This window comes from Glandiceps talaboti, chromosome 8, assembly GCF_964340395.1.
Source record: "Glandiceps talaboti chromosome 8, keGlaTala1.1, whole genome shotgun sequence".
In the NCBI taxonomy this organism is placed as follows: Eukaryota; Metazoa; Hemichordata; class Enteropneusta; family Spengelidae; genus Glandiceps; species Glandiceps talaboti.
Window position 1 is genome coordinate 20,527,588 of NC_135556.1, and position 18,390 is coordinate 20,545,977.

General features: G+C 36.7%; 1 protein-coding gene across 1 annotated transcript; it reads left to right on the plus strand.

The window, feature by feature from the left end:
• Positions 1 to 2,521: 2,521 nt before the first annotated feature.
• On the plus strand, positions 2,522 to 17,760 carry LOC144438897 (sodium- and chloride-dependent glycine transporter 1-like). The gene is made up of 14 exons (XM_078128120.1): positions 2,522 to 2,721; positions 5,042 to 5,083; positions 7,356 to 7,548; positions 8,062 to 8,193; positions 8,736 to 8,982; positions 9,491 to 9,623; positions 10,165 to 10,302; positions 10,990 to 11,093; positions 11,812 to 12,052; positions 12,785 to 12,925; positions 13,522 to 13,621; positions 14,297 to 14,418; positions 15,156 to 15,314; positions 15,695 to 17,760. The coding sequence occupies exons 1-14, from the start codon at positions 2,713 to 2,715 to the stop codon at positions 15,908 to 15,910; spliced, it is 1,977 nt and encodes a 658-aa protein (XP_077984246.1). The 5' UTR covers positions 2,522 to 2,712; the 3' UTR covers positions 15,911 to 17,760.
• The last annotated feature ends 630 nt before the right edge of the window (positions 17,761 to 18,390 follow it).

Here is an 18,390-nt window from a genome sequence, read left to right on the forward strand (position 1 = left end):
GGAAAACAACAGAAAACATAACTACCTGAACTAGACACCCACATACGGAAAATTGTATATAAACAAAATAAAATAAAAAATCTACCTGCCCCACCTAATCTAGAATTGAGCGTAATCGGAACCACACAATTGTTTTTATTAGGTCTAATGAGAAAGTTTGAACGTGTTCTGGGGTTAAAAAGTTGCAATAATACAGAAGCATAATGCAGGCAAATAATCAAATAGGAACAGCAACTTCACCACACCTTATCACCGAGTCATGTTGAAAGCGTCACATCTTTTGGGATAAATTAAGCCTCAGACCACTATAGAGGTCCGAGTTCTCTATAGTGGTCTGAGATTAAGCTTACTATCATCAAAACCTAGATCTGAGTGTGACTTATGCTCCTATTTGCGAGTGACCCCGGTACCAAACAACAGTTTTTACGGTTGCCAGTGTGGTTGTGACAACTCAACGTCCATGTAGACATATATACATTATGTTATACTGTATGATTATATATGCATTCTGGGCACTTTCTAGTATTCAGTGTACAGTACAAATACAGCTACCTGTACAATCATTAACTCGAGTCACACCACCAGTACAAAAGATGCAGTGGGTGGAACGTAGGTACCACATCAATGAACATCAGGGACTCTTATTACGGCAGGTACAAATATTTGCCACGACGGTACTTTGTAGTAGCTTTTTGACCTACATTTACATTACACCATTTTCATCTTTACAAATTTTGATATCAAATTTAAGGTTTCATGGGTTGTTATGGTAAAATGTCTGGGTAGGGTCAATCATTTCCAAAATAAACGCACATTCTCTTCTGTTGTCTGAGAGACAATACATATTTACTTTGTAATAATTGGTGCATATTTACTTTGTAATAATTGGTGATATATACTTAGTATAAATGCTGGTTTTCTTGTTGTTTTGTTTTTGTTTTTTGTGTGTGTGTTTCCGGAGTTACTAAACAATGGCCCTGAAGCCCATACGACCCCACCTAACAGGCATGTTTCTATGGTTATGCCAATACCATGTATATGTATGGTAGGGTTTCATTGAAAAGGCACACGAGTGCGGTCATTCTTCAGATTTAGGTCAATACCATGAACACGTCCATGACACTAATATTCAAATTTAAATAGGTTACTTATATTTAAGACATCTTGCCATTACGCAAATAGTTCATTTGTATTGAACGTGATGTACGAAAACACAAAACGAGAAACGAAAACCTTAGAGATAACAATGACAAGAAAACATCTTACATCTGAAAAGAGAGAATGGGAACACCTATCAAGGACAGTTCAATGGGTACTCAATGTTAGCTTGCCCTCGTTTTTACGAATGACTGATTTCGGATCGGATGTGTATGTATAGTCAGCCATTAACGATTAGTTTTGAGATGGATTCAGGAGTTTGTGTGGTTGTAAATTTAGAGAAAATTGCCTCTTTAACCTGATATCTATGACCACCAAACACTACAAAAAACAATTAATTAGAGCCCCTCTATCACTTGTTTGTCTTTCCACTCAACTTTTTAAATACAGCATTGTCAGTACTGTATGTAAAGTCAGTAAATTGGTGTCACTGCTTTGTTCTCGTCTACGAAAAGAGGGCGATTCGGAATGGTTGTCGATTAACGTATTGTCTGAAGAAAACTTATGAAAAAATACCATTGAGCAAAGTAAAGACTTCACCAGAGACAAAAAATAGATTACACAACAATACAAATTATACAAAACAACAGGGGGAGAACTGACGATTTTATTGGTTTGTTTAATGTAACTAACAATAACAGTCGTACTCGATGTTATGATGTGTAGACTGTAGTGTCTATCAGTCAGCAGAATCGGGGTAATGGGATTACAGCTCCTATGGTGCGTATGCTTTGATAAATTACTGGGACTAATTACATTGTATGTCTTTGCATGAACCATGGCCCTGTCTCATTTCCTGCTTATAAATATTTCCACCGGCAAGCAAACGTATCTGGGCGGGTACGGGTGTTTTTTCACGGGTCGTATATCCTTTCGATTATTTGGTTTAAGTAATTTAGAACGACCACCTGTTCGGTTTTTATCTTGTTTTTTATATTTACGTATGCATATAGTGGTAAAATAGATTGTTGTTGTTGTTTTGTGTTTTTTTTTTAAAATTGAGTTTATTTGGTGGGGAATGATTATACGGTTTAACAAATGACTACAACAAAATCAAAAATGGACTTTTATCCCGCATTAAAAGCCAACACCATTCACGAAATACAAATTAAAGAGCATGTTGTCCTAGTCAGTTCGAAATGTTAAACGTTTTACATATATTAGTGGGTAACGCAATCTTGTGGTACGATTTTATGATCTTTCTCCATGAAAGTAAACACGAAACTGGGCACATTGTCTATTGAATTTTACTGCCTACAGGCTTTGTGAAAGGCCGATGATATATAATGTGTGTACATTCTTTTCATTGTGCGTGGTAGGTCAGTATGCAAATATCTATTATTCCACACTTACGACACCAAACACTTTCAATTCAACTCTTCCACTATTCCGAACTAATGCCATTGAACAACAGATCCGCCCTAGACCGGTACACCCAATGTGAATCGGCCTGATTGGAAGTTCAAGATTTGGAACAAATTCAGGTCTGTGGTCTAACAGTGGTTGGTCATCGTCAAATCTACTTTCTTTGTGTTTCTACCCGTTTGACTGATTATGGCTCAGGTATGTACACTAGTTACCTGCTTATAAGTTGCAACACTAAGTACAATACGCCATTTTGTTACTCACCACGTATGTAAACTCACACTTGTTAACTTTGTTCATATAAGTCTTTGGAATACATCTACGTGTACATTCATACTTTCAACAATCCATGAATTCCTTAGTTGCTCCTTACCCAACTAACGCTGTCTGTCATGTAATTTGTTCCTTGATACTTTCGAAAGATTTTCGTGAGTCATGGCTCTTGTACATGTAGAGACAACACAAACACACACACACACACACACACACACACACACACACACACACACACACACACACACCAGGACAAGCATTGCGTTAGCAGCTGTAGACTTAGACTTTAACGTAACGTATGTTGGTATTGCTTTGCAGCCATGATGGTTTGATATTTAGTCACAATAGAGGCTTTTTGTATTATTCTATTATTTTCGTAATGTGGAGGTCATCAAAATGAAAGGTTTTTTATAAAGTTCCTGCAGATAAACTCTAGACCCGTACTCAGTCAAGTAGAACCAGAGGACATTCTTTAAAACTTGCCAAATCCACGGTCAGATTGGACATCAGGAAGTATTTCTTCACTCAACAGACTGTATCTCATTGGAATGACTTACCTGAATATGTTATTCAAGCAAAAACTGTGTGTGACTTTAAAATTAGACTCGATCAGCATAAGAACAAAGAAAATGATTATCTAAGCCTTTGAGGTTGCCTTCCCTGTTTTACCATGGAGTTTTCCATGGCAATCATAGTAAATCAAAAGGTCAACGATCCCACCGAGACCTCCGCCCTATTGGTCACCAACAACGTTAGCGAGTGCCAGTGTTTAAATGTAAAATTCAAGGCGGCTTGAGTTAACAAGCCTTCGTGACGTACATGTTCATTATATTGATAACACAGAAAGAAATATATTGCTTTAGTTTAAAATTATTATATATATGTACATGAAATTACTATAAAATTAGTAGTACTGTCGAACAATTACACGTGCATGCAAAGTGACACATTCGGTGACGTAGTGATTTTCTCTAGTTTGGTATAGATATACATACTAGTAACGTGTAGCATTGGTACCTGTAACATTCAATCGATTCGTTAATGGCGGTAACTGAGGTAAAATCAAGTAGTACCCAGTCGTTTCACCAGTGTTTCTCAAGCACAATTATGGTATATTCTACTAGACAATTCTACACTTGTATTCTTTTCTTTCTTTCTGACTTTCCCCAACTGTAGCAAAGACACTGACACATACCTAGTACCTAGATGACAGATAATAACCTGTCTAGGTGACGCAAGGGGAAACTCTATGTTAGTAATCATGTAATGTAATCATATTTCACAGGCTGTTTGATACAAGTGATGCGGAAACCAATAAGAAACTGCATAATTATGCTAATTAAAATACGACTGCAATTTTTTGCTACATTTTGTCTATTATGAAACAAACCATTTAAGACGTACTGCAACTAGATGCAGACACGTGGGCGCCAATGATTTGACGTCTATATTTGATGTCTGTATGGTGACAGGCTTTAGTTCATGATATTTAGACAAAATGTCGCAAGAAAGTGTAGTTATTCATTCAATTTTGCTATCTTAAAGTGTGGCATGTGCAGTTTATTGGTTTCTGCCTGGTTGTATCGAACAAATCCGGTGAACGGTAACTTGAAATGAGCTGTATGTAGGTACGTAGTAGATGTGGTATTTTTTGTTAATTTGCCAGCACCCCATTCCTTATCCGTCTACCAAATTGAAAGCAGATAAAATGATGTGTCGTTATTTCAACTCGAACAATCAAAATTTATGTATGACCATTTTTTTTGTTAATTGCAAACTTTGGTTTTACTGAATTGAAGACAAAAATGATTTCATCTATATGCTTATTCTCTTTAATATTGTGTGCCTATCAATATATGATTCATAACTAAACGATAATTGGGTAAAATGAGTTACAATAAACAAACAACATGATCATGATGTTGTGTTTTCACGCTAACCAAACAAGAAGAGGAAAAAAGCTGACGAATCGTGGTGTACTACATATAGAAATGACAGTGCATAAGCGCGGCAGCTTAGGGACATGTAATATGGCCTTTCACATCGTTACAATGGCAATACAGTCATACCATCAGTCTTATATAAAGGTATAGTATAAACATAAAACATTAAAGCTGTTGTTATTCCATATGGATTTCAAGCCACGAGTGTACATAAGTTGAACTGGTCTGTGTATATTGATTCTATATTCATGTATAAATAGTGGTCATGTCATTTATCGCATTTTTTTATCTCTCTTGAATAGAAAAATGACGACGGTACAGCTGACCTCTGGGCTACGAACGAGGTATTTCTTGTGTCTACATGTTTCATTACACATTCCAGAAAGCATTTTGCCTAGTAACGATAAACTAAATGACTAAATGTCACGCTCCTCGTTTAAAACACCACTGCTAGTGGATAAGCTTAAATGCTCTGTTGAGTCTGATTTTTATCTGGAGGTGCTTAAATACTTTGTAAAAAAATACTTTGTAATAAAATGTCGTAATGTTGTACACATTCTTTGCAGTATTGCACAAACGTTGTGTTCTTAAAGAGGATGCTGTACAATTGATCCATGTCAAAAGCTCAGATTGATCTCAAACACACACACACACACACACACACACACACACACACACACACACACATACTCACACGCACGCACGCACGCACGCACGCATATGTTCCTCCAAGTTCATCAAGTGTTTTGAGCATTGCAGACTGTAAGCTTATACAAAGTTCTGGCAACATTACATTATAAATCACGTTTCTATTCTCTATAACGAATTACGTTAAAGGAATATGCATATAGTACATTTCACGATAATAAAATCAAAGAATGTAACCACAATGTATGTTTCGATCAGATTCATGTCACCTGTAAAAGTAAGTTTAGTATACCTACTGAGAAGTTCTTCCTAATTTTGCTGTTACTTTGTTCACGAAACTGCAACTAATTAAAGTTAAGAAACATATTTGGGTCACTATGCAGCGTCTCTTTAAAACAGAGGTTGAAATTGTATTCATGTTGACTCATTGTAGAAAATCTAAAGTGGCCGTCGAATAGTTTGTTAACTCTATGAGAAAATAAATGTTGTCAATTTCCTAGAAATCAAGATGGTGGATCACAAGTTTAGTGTGTAATTTCAAAGAGACCAGAAATAAGTTCAAATGGAAATTTTTTTAAAGGTTTGAATGAATTTATTTTTTAGAGTAATTGTCCCACGGGCATTCTACAAACAGATTATTGTATGTCTGTCTCGTAACCTTCCACGTACCTGCATCCCACATCCTCCTTCAAAGCAATACTATAATTATATAACAAGCGACCTCGAATTACATATGTATGTATCATAATGCTTGTAGTCTGCACTCTAGTGTTTTTTTATCAGCCAGTAAAAGTCGTTTACATCACTCAAAGATTAACAATTTCTTGTGTTACTCCTCTATTCTGGTAGAAATTGTAATCGTACACCCCACGCCAGACATTATGACGTGTAGCACGAAGTCCTATCAGTGACTTGCTTTGACTATGGCCGAGTCTGCCGCCAACCGACAGTACCTGAAAATGTGATATGTTATAAAATATTAATTGCCTGGCCATATTCCGGCTCTAGTAGACTTCCCTGAAAGCTAGCCTTCGGGGTAATAGACGTCTACTAGTGGCCTCGGAGCTAGGCAATAATTTTTAATTACAGGTATCTGGCGATAGACGACGCATATGAAAAGCCCTGCTGAATCCTCACCTTTGTTAAAAACTTGTCATACACTTACATAATTAATTACTTTAAACTTATTCACCCTTCATTTTACTTTCATGAAATATCACTGGTAGTTGGATAAGCACAGGTATCAATCTAACAATAACTATTATTATCTGCTCCGCACTGAGGAATATTGAATGAGCATGTTCTCAATCAAATACTACTACACGTATGAGAGGTTGTCATAGACTCATTTGCATAGATCAATTATGTCCGGAAATTTTGCCGTCAGTTCCAATAAATTTTGTCTCTGACAGGTTTTTTTTTTTTGAGATTTGACTGAGTAAGATAACCACCTATAAATTAAATTATACTAACAGAGGTTGATTTGTAAAGGTTTGAATTTTGCCATTGACGTCATATGTATTCAGTGTTTCATCATGTCGGCGTCATAGAATTCAACTACAATAATTCTCAACATTTCAACGAGTGGAATGATGACTTTTCGTGTTTTCCTGATTTTCGGTTTCAATAACAGTAAAATCGACATAGTGTCATGTTGAAAAAAAACATATACAATAAACTTATTACTAAATTTCATTTCATCGAAAAGTGATTACTACAAGGTAACCTTAAATATCGAATATGAATCCTCCACGAAGTCAACACAGTGTGGATTGGCCAATTGTGCAATATGGTCCATGATAAATTCACACGTGGAGTGGTAGTGAATAAGTGAGAATGACTAGGCCATGAGGAGCTATAACCATTGCAATATTAACAATACTGTCACAGTGTATTCTCACAACATGGGTACGAGGTTTATAATGTATATATCGTATATAATGTATACATTTTAAATTCTGTTATAAGGGACATGGAACATCGCCTACCATTGAGATGAAAGATATGAAGATTAAGAACAAGAAGACAAAGCCTAAAGATGAGAACCCTATTAGAGGCAACTGGTCTAAGAAAGCCGAATTTATCCTGGCAGCTCTTGGATCCGCAGTGGGTCTAGGAAACGTATGGAGGTTTCCATACCTTTGTTTTGAGAATGGAGGAGGTATGTAACAACGTAACATATAAACCTGGTAATTGTGTCTTACTCTTGCATGTACGCACATGCTACTCCCCTGTCTGTCTGTCTGTCTGTCTGTCTGTCTGACTAACTATATGTCCTATTTGTCTCGCCATCCCTACCCCTGTCATCCAACCATCCATCCATCCATCAATCCATCCAGTCATCAATCCTCAACCTATCAGATCTATCAATGCTCATTGTGACTTGAGACATTTGTTCTGATTATACATGCATTACAGACCTTGAGAATATGTGATGCATACTTACTTTGTCACTACGGAATGTCATGGTTGTAAAGGAATATAATATAGCCAGCATATTTCATTCCAACCTAGCAATCTGTCACTGAAACTAACTTCCATTTACAGTAACCACACAACCACTACGTGATACTCGAAATTCTGTGATGTTATCTATACATTACAACTAACGAATCAAAGGGATATAAAAACGTAAGTAATAGCTTGTCGTATATATATTTTTTATATCTTTCAGCTACATTTCTGGTACCCTATGCAATCATGTTGGTCTTGGCGGGTCTGCCTATATTCTTTCTGGAGATGGCACTTGGTCAGTTTTCCAGTCTTGGCTGTGTCTCAGTCTGGCGATGTGTGCCCCTGTTTAGAGGTAAATAGCAAATATAAGAAGTCCGCTAGTTGTAATATCCTATATTTGTGTAAGTATTGTATTGAATGAATTCCAGCCAAACGTTTCAATATGAAAAAAGCGGGCACTTTGTCGAAGACATAGTCAGTCAGTCAGGAATAAGTTAGTCAGTCATGCGTGTGTACGTACGTACGTACGTCCGTCCGTCCGTACAATATACATACATACATATACATACATACATACATACATACATATATGCGTCCACGTCAAACTAGCAAGTCATTTTTTTAAATTTTCTTTTAAATGCTACTTTACACACATCTGTTTTCCTGCATATGACCTCGTCTCTGTAATACCCAGACTCTGTCATTGTGGTTTTCACTTATTGCCCCCCCCCCCCCATTATGAGAGTTTAGGCGTCACAGATTCTGTGATTGGAACATGAATATGGCTACGCTGGTAGGCTAACCAACGACATAGTCTATGCCTAGTAAAATCACACGGTGGCAACTCTTGTTAGAGTCTTGGCAGTCGAGAATAGCATAATATTTTCTTCTCAGGTCTTGGATGGGCTATGGTTGTAGTCAGCGTACTGGTATCTATCTATTACAATGTGGTCATGTCGTGGGCTATTTACTATTTCTTCGCCTCGTTCGCTAATTTACCGAGCGTTCCGTGGGTTGGATGTGGACATGAATGGAACACCGATAGCTGCTTTGATGACAGAGATTTCAACGACACGGTCAATACAACAGCTATAAGGATGACGATGAATAATACGAGGACTGCCGCTGATGAGTATTTCAAGTAAGCATTTGAAGTCGTCCCCCCCCCTCCATCCTTGATCAACAGGTACAATGTACACTATTAAGTAAAACTATGTCATGGTCAAGCACGTGGTGGCTATTTAACTGAATGAAACAAGCTCTTAGGAGTCATGAATACTCAGTATCCATACACTAAATATTCATGCCTGCTAAGACTCATGAGGTAAGGGTATATATCCTTGATAGGACAATAGAAATTTACTCGGGTATTTTTTGGCAACCGAGCGAACATTGTGTGATGTGAAATCATGAAATGACTCTCCAGAGCCCAAAGTTTATGTGTATATTATAGAATGAGTATATTATGTGGCACAATTGGCACGTGTTTTCAATGTACCCTCCAAACGATTCCAAGATAATCGGAACTTTACCTTCTCAGAAGAGTACGACCGTTATGTTTCTTGTAAGAACATTTGGTTGAATTGTCACAACATCAACTACGCATTGCTATAATACCTTTATGATATACTGGCTACATTTTCTTGCAGACACTCTGTACTGAAAGCAAGTTCTTCTATCGACGAGACCGGTTCAATTCACTGGCATTCAGCACTCTGTCTTCTATTGGCATGGTTATTGGTGTACTTCTGCCTCATTCGGGGCATCAAATCAGCGGGCAAGGTAACTACAACTCGCCAACCTAAATATTTGTATTATTTAAGATTTGAAAGTTGTCAACAAATGTGTTACTGCATGTTGAACATATTTACTAAGATCTAGTTAAGGGATAATTAGTCAACCATTTATCCCGTGTTATCTGTTTCCTTCGCTAATAGCGTACCCGGTAAGTTACAATTATTATATATTAATTTAGAGAATAAGGCTTTGGTGTAAAAGGAGCGAGTGAAATAGAGATAATTATACTGAAGGCGAGCGAAATAAAGAGAAATAAAATGAAAGACGGAGCGAGAGCGAGAGAGAGAGAGAGAGAGAGAGAGAGAGAGAGAGAGAGAGAGAGAGAGAGAGAGAGAGAGAGAGAGAGAGAGAGAGAGAGAGAGAGAGAGAGAGAGAGAGAGAGATTGCAATTGACGACTGACTGATTGTAATGGGAATATTTTGCAAGTGAATTCTGCAGATATATCCTAATGGCTATATAACAAGTATGTTTCAGACGATTTATATAGTAAAAGTATAATAATGTTAATTTATATGTATCTTACAGGTAGTTTACTTTACAGCAACAGCACCTTACGCCCTCATATTGCTTCTGCTAATTCGGGGAGTTACTTTAGAAGGTGCCAAAGATGGTATTACATTTTACATAGCAAAGGTTGACTGGGACAAATTAAAAACAGCAACGGTAGGTCTGATTTGTTTTGTTTTGCATTGAATAACATTCAAAGCTGTCACCACAAGCACTCAATAATCACTACAATTAATACTAGTACCTCAAATGAAGGACGCCTTCGATCGCAGTTACAACTACATGTATTTATGCATTTGGGTAAAATCGTTAATTATATGGACAAGTAAGTAGATTATTACTTGTTGGAAAACCACGTGAGAGAGACTGAATTAATGTAACAGCTATAGATACATATACATATGAGAGAGAGAGAGAGAGAGAGAGAGAGAGAGAGAGAGAGAGAGAGAGAGAGAGAGAGAGAGAGAGAGAGAGAGAGAGAGAGAGAGACAGACAGACAGACAGACAGACAGACAGACAGACAGACAGACAGAGACTTAATCCAAGAAATTAGGAGGTCATGGGCTATAACTCATAGTTTCGCGGTTTATCGTGTTACATAGTACATTTAAATGTGAGCGATAGACCTTCACAAACTGAAATAGTCGTCTTGAGTTCGCACAAAGCGTAAAACTCTGAGTTAAGGCTTATGACTTCTAATTTCCAGTTCTAGTTAATAGCGAAGTAATTACTAGGAGTCACAAGTAATAACTCGGAGTTTGAAACCATTCCCATCTAAATTTACTTTTCACTTATGTCGTGAAATCACAACAATATGTATGACTTTCTTTTTATATATGGCAGGTATGGAAGGATGCCGCTGGTCAAATATTTTACTCACTGAGTGCTTCTGCTGGAGGACTTCACACTCTTGCAAGTTACAATAAATTTCACAACAACTTATTTGTGTAAGAAATTATAATATTTTATACCTCATAAAACATAAGCCGAAACTCAAAGTACATTGTACTGTGTCGTTTTATATTTATATGGTATTTAATAAATTTACAAGTTACAAGTATTAATTTTAATTATCCTAATTAAGACCACGTATTGTACGGAAGGATATCTTAATTTGAACGTATCAAGGTCCGAACGGTCCCTTCTCGCTCAGTTTCGATTTGGAATTCTACCACTAAGGCTAGAGATGGGTTGCTTCAGAGGTGAGGCGCTAAACACTTGTACGTATAGATTTTGTGACGTAAAACGAGATTGAGGATAAAGCTCATTTTATTTTCTGTTGTTCACTTCAGAATGATATCGTCATTTTCTTTTTTGAACAATGTAAGAATCTCTTGTCCCGAATTTTCTGCCTTCAACGATACTAAAAAGTTGAACCACATCATGACTAAACATCCAAAAATTTGTTTCAAGGGTCTTCAATAGAAGGCGTGATATATTGTATGTACAAACCTAAAGTATTATGTCACATTGTGCAAGTTTTGGATTCTACTATTGTAATGGATGTAGTCTGCTTTTTTTTCTTTCAACGCTGTTTATATATTGTACACTGACTGTTACAGTAGTGACTTGTAAGCTCATTGGGCTGGGTATTAACGCCTAATCATTCTATGGTTTTGCCCTTACGGGAGGCATCCAGTTAAATCTGGTCTTTTCTCTTTTCAGGGACGCTATCTCTGTAGCCCTTCTGAACTGCCTGACTAGCCTGTTCGCTGGATTTGCTGTATTTTCTGTGCTTGGGCACATGGCTTTCCAAACCGGTAAAAGTGTTGAAGAAGTTGGCAGAACGTATGGACCATCACTTGCATTCGTCGTCTATCCTGAAGCATTATCTAGGCTACCCATAGCACCGTTCTGGTCCGCCCTTTTCTTCTTCACTGTTGTTATTCTAGCTATTGATTCAATGGTATGTATAGTCATCCCCATCCCCAATTCCCATCCACTGTGGGTAGTTTTTTTTTCACTTCATGTCTTTGAAAATTACGTGACCATACCAATCATAGACCTCGTTGAATTAATTACTGCTTGCCATTAAAACGACTTCGAATGAAACATGTTTTGACATAATCTTTAAAATTATAAATCATACCAGATTGATAACTGTCTCTCTCTATCCTAATTATTTTACATTTTTATATTATAAGGAATACGTTATGAGTAATAGATGACGTTATGAACATTCTAGGTGTTTGGTTCATTCGGCAGATAAAATTTAAAATCGTAAAATTACATTCATTTCAAACATTATACTATGTATAAGCCAAGTTGCACGTCTTCAAACAGAAAATATAGAATTTATAACCCAAGTCGTACTACATATCTGCAATGCGCCCCAACGTGTTGATTCTAAGGTTTTGAAAATATCGAGTCAAAACATTCAGAGTCTCGGATCATTTATTTTTCAAATTAAACATAGGTTACACTGCTTTGTTTCATATTATCATTAATTCTCTGGTATTTTCTTCATTCAACCGGATACTACTAGTGACCTCTGGGGTTTGCCACAGGCAGTCTTTCGGCTCGTAAGCTCGTACGTGGCTGAACAAAGATTATGGGAAATGATGGATTATTAATACATCATTATTGTTGTTATGGTAATTTCTAATTACTTATATTTCTGTTTTTTTTGCTTTTCTAGTTCGTTCTCGTTGAGACTATTGTAACCGCCTTGTTGGATGAATTTAAGTATTTTTCTGTACGGCGTAAGGTGATGAAGTGGATCTTACCAATCGTCTATTGCACTGCGGCCTTTTTACTAGGTTTTCCATTAATTTCACAGGTATATTGGTTTCTCGCGTACTTTGATAGATGCATGTACTTAATATGTATAACACTATGTATGTTCATCAAGGAAGTACTGTGTTTCATCATACACAATTTTTCTCTACTTCCACCTTTGATTGGGAAATAGACATGTTTCGAACAAATTATTAACTGTCCATCAGTGTCTCAACTGGATCTGACAGAATGATCAACTTTTCTGGAGGTTTTGAGAAAAGCTGAAGGTGTGAATTATGAAATAACTTTTTAAAACCCAAAGGTTTGTGAATGAAAATTTGTTTCCTGGAATGGTGTTCCCCTTAAATTAATATATAGTTACATGTATCTTTATCCTGTTTGGGACAACATAATGGAGTACTGGGGTTTCATTTCCCTTTCCGTGTGGATATCTCGAAAACTACTCACATGATTTTTTTAAAAATGGAAATATTTATTGGCAAAAGCAAAGGAAGCTTAATATTTTCGTTTTCAAGAAATTACAGTTTAATTTAATGTTCAAAGTTTCCGCAAGGAAGTTGCCAGCATTGCACTTAAACACGAAATATTCGGATCAATTATCTGGTTAACTCGTTTCTATTTTCTTTGCTCAACCAGGCTGGTATATACTGGGTCGGTTTGATGGATTCCTACTCAACCGCGATATCACTAGTAATTATTGGACTGATAGAATGTCTGACAATTACCTATATATACGGTAGGTCTAGAGTGGTCATAACAATTTTCACACGATCAACTGAGAGCAAAGTATTACGTTAACCTAAGAGCAAGTAACGTTATCGGAGCAGGAATGATTTTCAAGAGACACAAGCTGAATTCATTACCTAAATTGATATGTAAATATAGTCTAGCCGTTAGACTTTCAGACTTTCTTTTGATACTACAGATGACTGAAGGTCGTTTTGCACCGGTACCGATGGTGCAATCGAAGGCGTATACGCCCGTGTCTCGAGTGCCAGCATACTTCCGAATCGATTTCTGTTCGGCAACCTTCGGAGCCGCACTGAACCGAGGTCTTATAACAAGACTAGATTAAATCATACTTGTCCATGATAACGTAAGGTCCATACATGCCTTTCATGGCATTAAGCGTCACTTTTTTAAATTGTTGGCAGCGTAGTTGATGGCATAAATTTAAAAGGGCAATAAATTAGTTCACGTATACTATTACGTCATCAATTCGTCAATATACAATTCCTGAATATCAGGTTTTTAGATCTTCTAATAATAAGCAATGGCTAAGCAAGCTTCAGTTTTTACAATACTGCAAACTATTACCACCCCGACCCCACCCCCATCCCCACCCCCACCCCCAACCCGCGAGGTTCACATGTAATCTGAATAACCTTTCTAAATTCTCATTTCGTTTCAGGAATTCATAACTTTTATAGGGATATTCGAGTTATGCTTGGGCACACCAATTCAATGTGCTACTGGTTCATGGTATGGGTTATTGTCATCATCCCGCTAGTTATAGCTCCAGTTGCGTTAGGAGTAAGGCTATTATTTTATTGTCTTATTATTTCCCTTTACTTTACTGCACCACCACCACCACCACCACCACCACCACCACCACCATCACCACCACCACCACCATCATCATCATCGTCATCATCATCATCATCATCATCATCATCATCATCATCATCATCATAATCATCATCATCGTCGTCGTCGTCGTCGTCATCATCATCATCATCATCATCATCATCATCATCATCATCATCATCATCGGATCATCATCGGATCATCATAACCATCACAGTTCAAGATATGAGTATTAGTAGTTCATACTACTAGCTGAAAGGGGAACATCACTCATGCGCAGTGATCAAGTGTTGCCTCATGAGAAGTAATGGGACTTGTACATGTATTAGAAGAAAAGTAAAATATTCATGACTCCTAAGTGCTTATTATCTTCAGAATATCTCTCGTTCATCTACTACATGTTAATGTCTGTTGACTTCCATCACGCATATCTAGCCACTGCTAGGACAATATCCGTGAAAAGTTTCACTTTTTATTGGTGTTAAATTTCTTTGCAAACGCGTGAACGTTTTGTTATGTTATGTTAAATCATGAAATGACTTTTCCTAGTTCCCAAAGTTTATGAAAATGCCTTCATTTCTTAGTGTAGCTTTTCCTCTTACGTGATAAGTTTAAAAACAGGGTTAAACAGCCGAAATGAAAATAACAATCATATTATCATATTATCTATTTTGTATTACCAGCTCGTTGCTGTGTTTTTCGCAATTGACTATACACCATCTGATGATTATCCTGCTTGGGCAATAATCCTGGGTTGGCTCATTACGGCATCCTCACTGTCATTCATTGTTTTATACATGCCGTATCACTTCATTTTTAAAGGAAAGGGCAATTTCTCATCGGTGAGTACAATATAATTATTTTGACTGAAAAAAACGAATCTATCACTGATTCAGAAATATATTTTTTCCTATCAAAATATGTCAGCCTTACACCTTACGGTGTACATGTAAAGGTGTACAGTTGACAAAGCTCTATGTAAGTCTAGTCAGTCACGTAAACGTTACGGTAGCAGTTCATCCGTATGATCATGTGTCTATGGATAAGAGGCGAGTGAAAGTGTCGTGGTGGGGTGATTTGATGAAGTAACTGATGTGCAAATGTATTCTCTTGTCGCTTGACTTAAACAAATTGTCGCACACAATCTGATATTCCACAGGTATGTTAGTTATTTGAATGTTATCTCCACTTCTAACAATTGTACCATTCCTCATACACACAGACATTCGTTAGATCTCTTCGACCAACACCTGACTGGGGTCCAGCTCTAAACGAATTTAGAGAAGAGGCGGGTTACCGGTTATTTCCAACTATTTCAGAGAAAAGTGGCGCCCAGTCTTATCCTAGACCAGGGGCACAGTATCTCTACCCTGAAAGCGTCAGTGAAGGAACCCAGTGTGATTTTGGAGAAGACAACAACGCATACGATTTCAAATAATTTCAACCTGCTTTCATCAAGCATATGATTGTCTATATACCTCGATTATAAGTTTTAATTACTTCAGCTCATTTAAAGGTTATCAACATTGCAAACTTCCAATCAGTATTATAATTACTAAATGTATACATTTCTTTTGACAACTTGAATATTTCCTAACCTCATCCTCAAATAAACATCCACCATGACATAAATTTTCATTAATCATAATCAAGTTGAATAATATAATATTACATAGACAGTAATCCAACTATTAAACTTTGAAGTGTAAAGCGCCCGTACTTTGTTCTATATGCTCATGGCCCGACCGCTAAGTTCTATACCGTTCAATCGGGAGATGTAATGACGCCATCTACGGCAGCATTATGAAATTATACGATGGCATGTGCGATTGCGACCCAAATAGAACTCGTATCTGAGCGAAAATTATCTTTTATTTGCTGAAATGTGCGAACATTCATAAAACAAACGTTGCAAGTTTCCTTCCAACTTTAATTGTCATTTGGAAGTCACTCAGACAGTTAGAGTATGATTGTGAAATAAAAGTATCACCAAAATATACACACATACGTACCTTTTAAAACATTTTGATGGCGTTTAACCGACCGACCCATCATTTGTTATGGTGAGCATCAAAAAGTATGGGCGCCCTCACAGAAGTGATGCCAATTTATAGGCTATACTTAAACCTCTTTCGTTTTATTCAGTTGCAAAACCCTCTTTTAGTTGTGAAACGAACTGTAACCACATTTTACTTGTAACAGGGCAGTTGTTATAACTGTACTAACTACAGTAACTATAGTCTGAAAGTAATTAACAAGAAAGTATCAATCAACCAAAATACTGTCAATCAATCTCTTTGTTTCAAATCAAAACATATAACGATTGGCTGTTACTAATCAATCGAAATGCATAATTGAAGAAAACCATATAAATACATTGACATATCTTATTCATGTTACTTGTTTTTCAAATCGCAATGACCATATTTGCATATTCCAGGTATTACGTATATACGGTGATGGTAGTCATATTGTTATTTTAATTTTATATGTATGCATGAGGTTTTTCGCTGACAATGTCAGATATTATGATTTATACAAACTCAGCGTATTCGGTGTTTATATTATATCCCATTATTAACGTCAAATGGTTAACCATAGGCTCTCCACCACCACTGGGTGGAGGGTTAACACGAAATTTCAATATTATGACGACTCTTTTCACTTTCATGACCCGCCGCCATCTTGTAGACTGAAGATTGAGGCTTACATGGTCTTCTTGTCAACAAATTGAGATTAATGACTGAACCGGGCATAAAAAATGTACCTTATTTAGCAGTAAGAGAGGAGTAATGTTCAACACTTGAAAACTTCTGTTCAGCTATTAAAAGTGTATATACTTCGAATTCCTCAGTACATTTCACCTCTGTGTTCATAATATCTTTGGGCCAATATAATAATCATATATTTGCATAAAATACTCCCTTCGGCAATTTAAAATTAATCTATTGAATGTTCATATTCCACTATACTTGGACGTCGCCAATGAATTGCCACGTTTGTCAACTTACCGCCGCTGATAATTCATGAGAAGTATATTCTTAGCGTTACCCCCCCCCCCCACTCACTCACCCTTTTTTCATGCGCAGACTGAAAGGTTCGCCGTTTATGGCGCTTCATTTGACCTAAAAGAGAAAGAGTGATTCAAGGAATGTACTTTCTGATCTTTCAGTCTTGGAATTTCAAGCTAACGATAGAATATACATATTCCTAGACCAATGTTTGACTGATTCAACTCTTGCAAGTGCGCACCTTAATATTCCATAAGTTACAATTTACATTAGTATACGACTGTTTCCGTTCTGTAAAATCTTTTTAACTAATTTAAAATTAAACCTAATTATTTAATCAACACATTTTTCGACTCGGTTATTTAGAGATTGTCTCTCATCACGGAAAGAGGTATCAAGAATCATAAGAGGAACAGTGCATAGAAAGAGTTGAGTTTACCGTCTCGATCGTGCATACAATTCTTACCATTTCTTAATCAGCTTGTACTTCATTCATAAAAAGAGAGCTGTTAACGGAGGAGACAATGTTTTGCCTCAGACAATGCACTCTTGTAATATAATAACATGGGCTTGGAACTATTTTTTTGTATGTTCGGATTTCCGAATTTGAACAAAATTTGGTAAAAGCCGAGTATTTACTATTGTAAATGTGAGTGTGACGACCACTTTTCACGATATGCCACACTATTCAAAAGTGACCCAATAATATATATTCTGCTTCAAAATTGACAACTATGTACGTAGGTATTGAAAAAAATTTTCTATGTGAAATTACTAGCACCCATCATTTGTTATGGTGAGCATCAAAAAGTATGGGCGCCCTCACAGAAGTGATGCCAATTTATAGGCTATACTTAAACCTCTTTCGTTTTATTCAGTTGCAAAACCCTCTTTTAGTTGTGAAACG

Bases quoted from the DNA above. Each gene is read 5' to 3' on its own strand.
- LOC144438897 (XM_078128120.1), top strand. The intron at 14,419-15,155 runs GTAAGGCTATTA...TTGTATTACCAG, and splicing joins TAGCTCCAGTTGCGTTAGGA to CTCGTTGCTGTGTTTTTCGC. The intron at 15,315-15,694 runs GTGAGTACAATA...TCATACACACAG, and splicing joins GAAAGGGCAATTTCTCATCG to ACATTCGTTAGATCTCTTCG.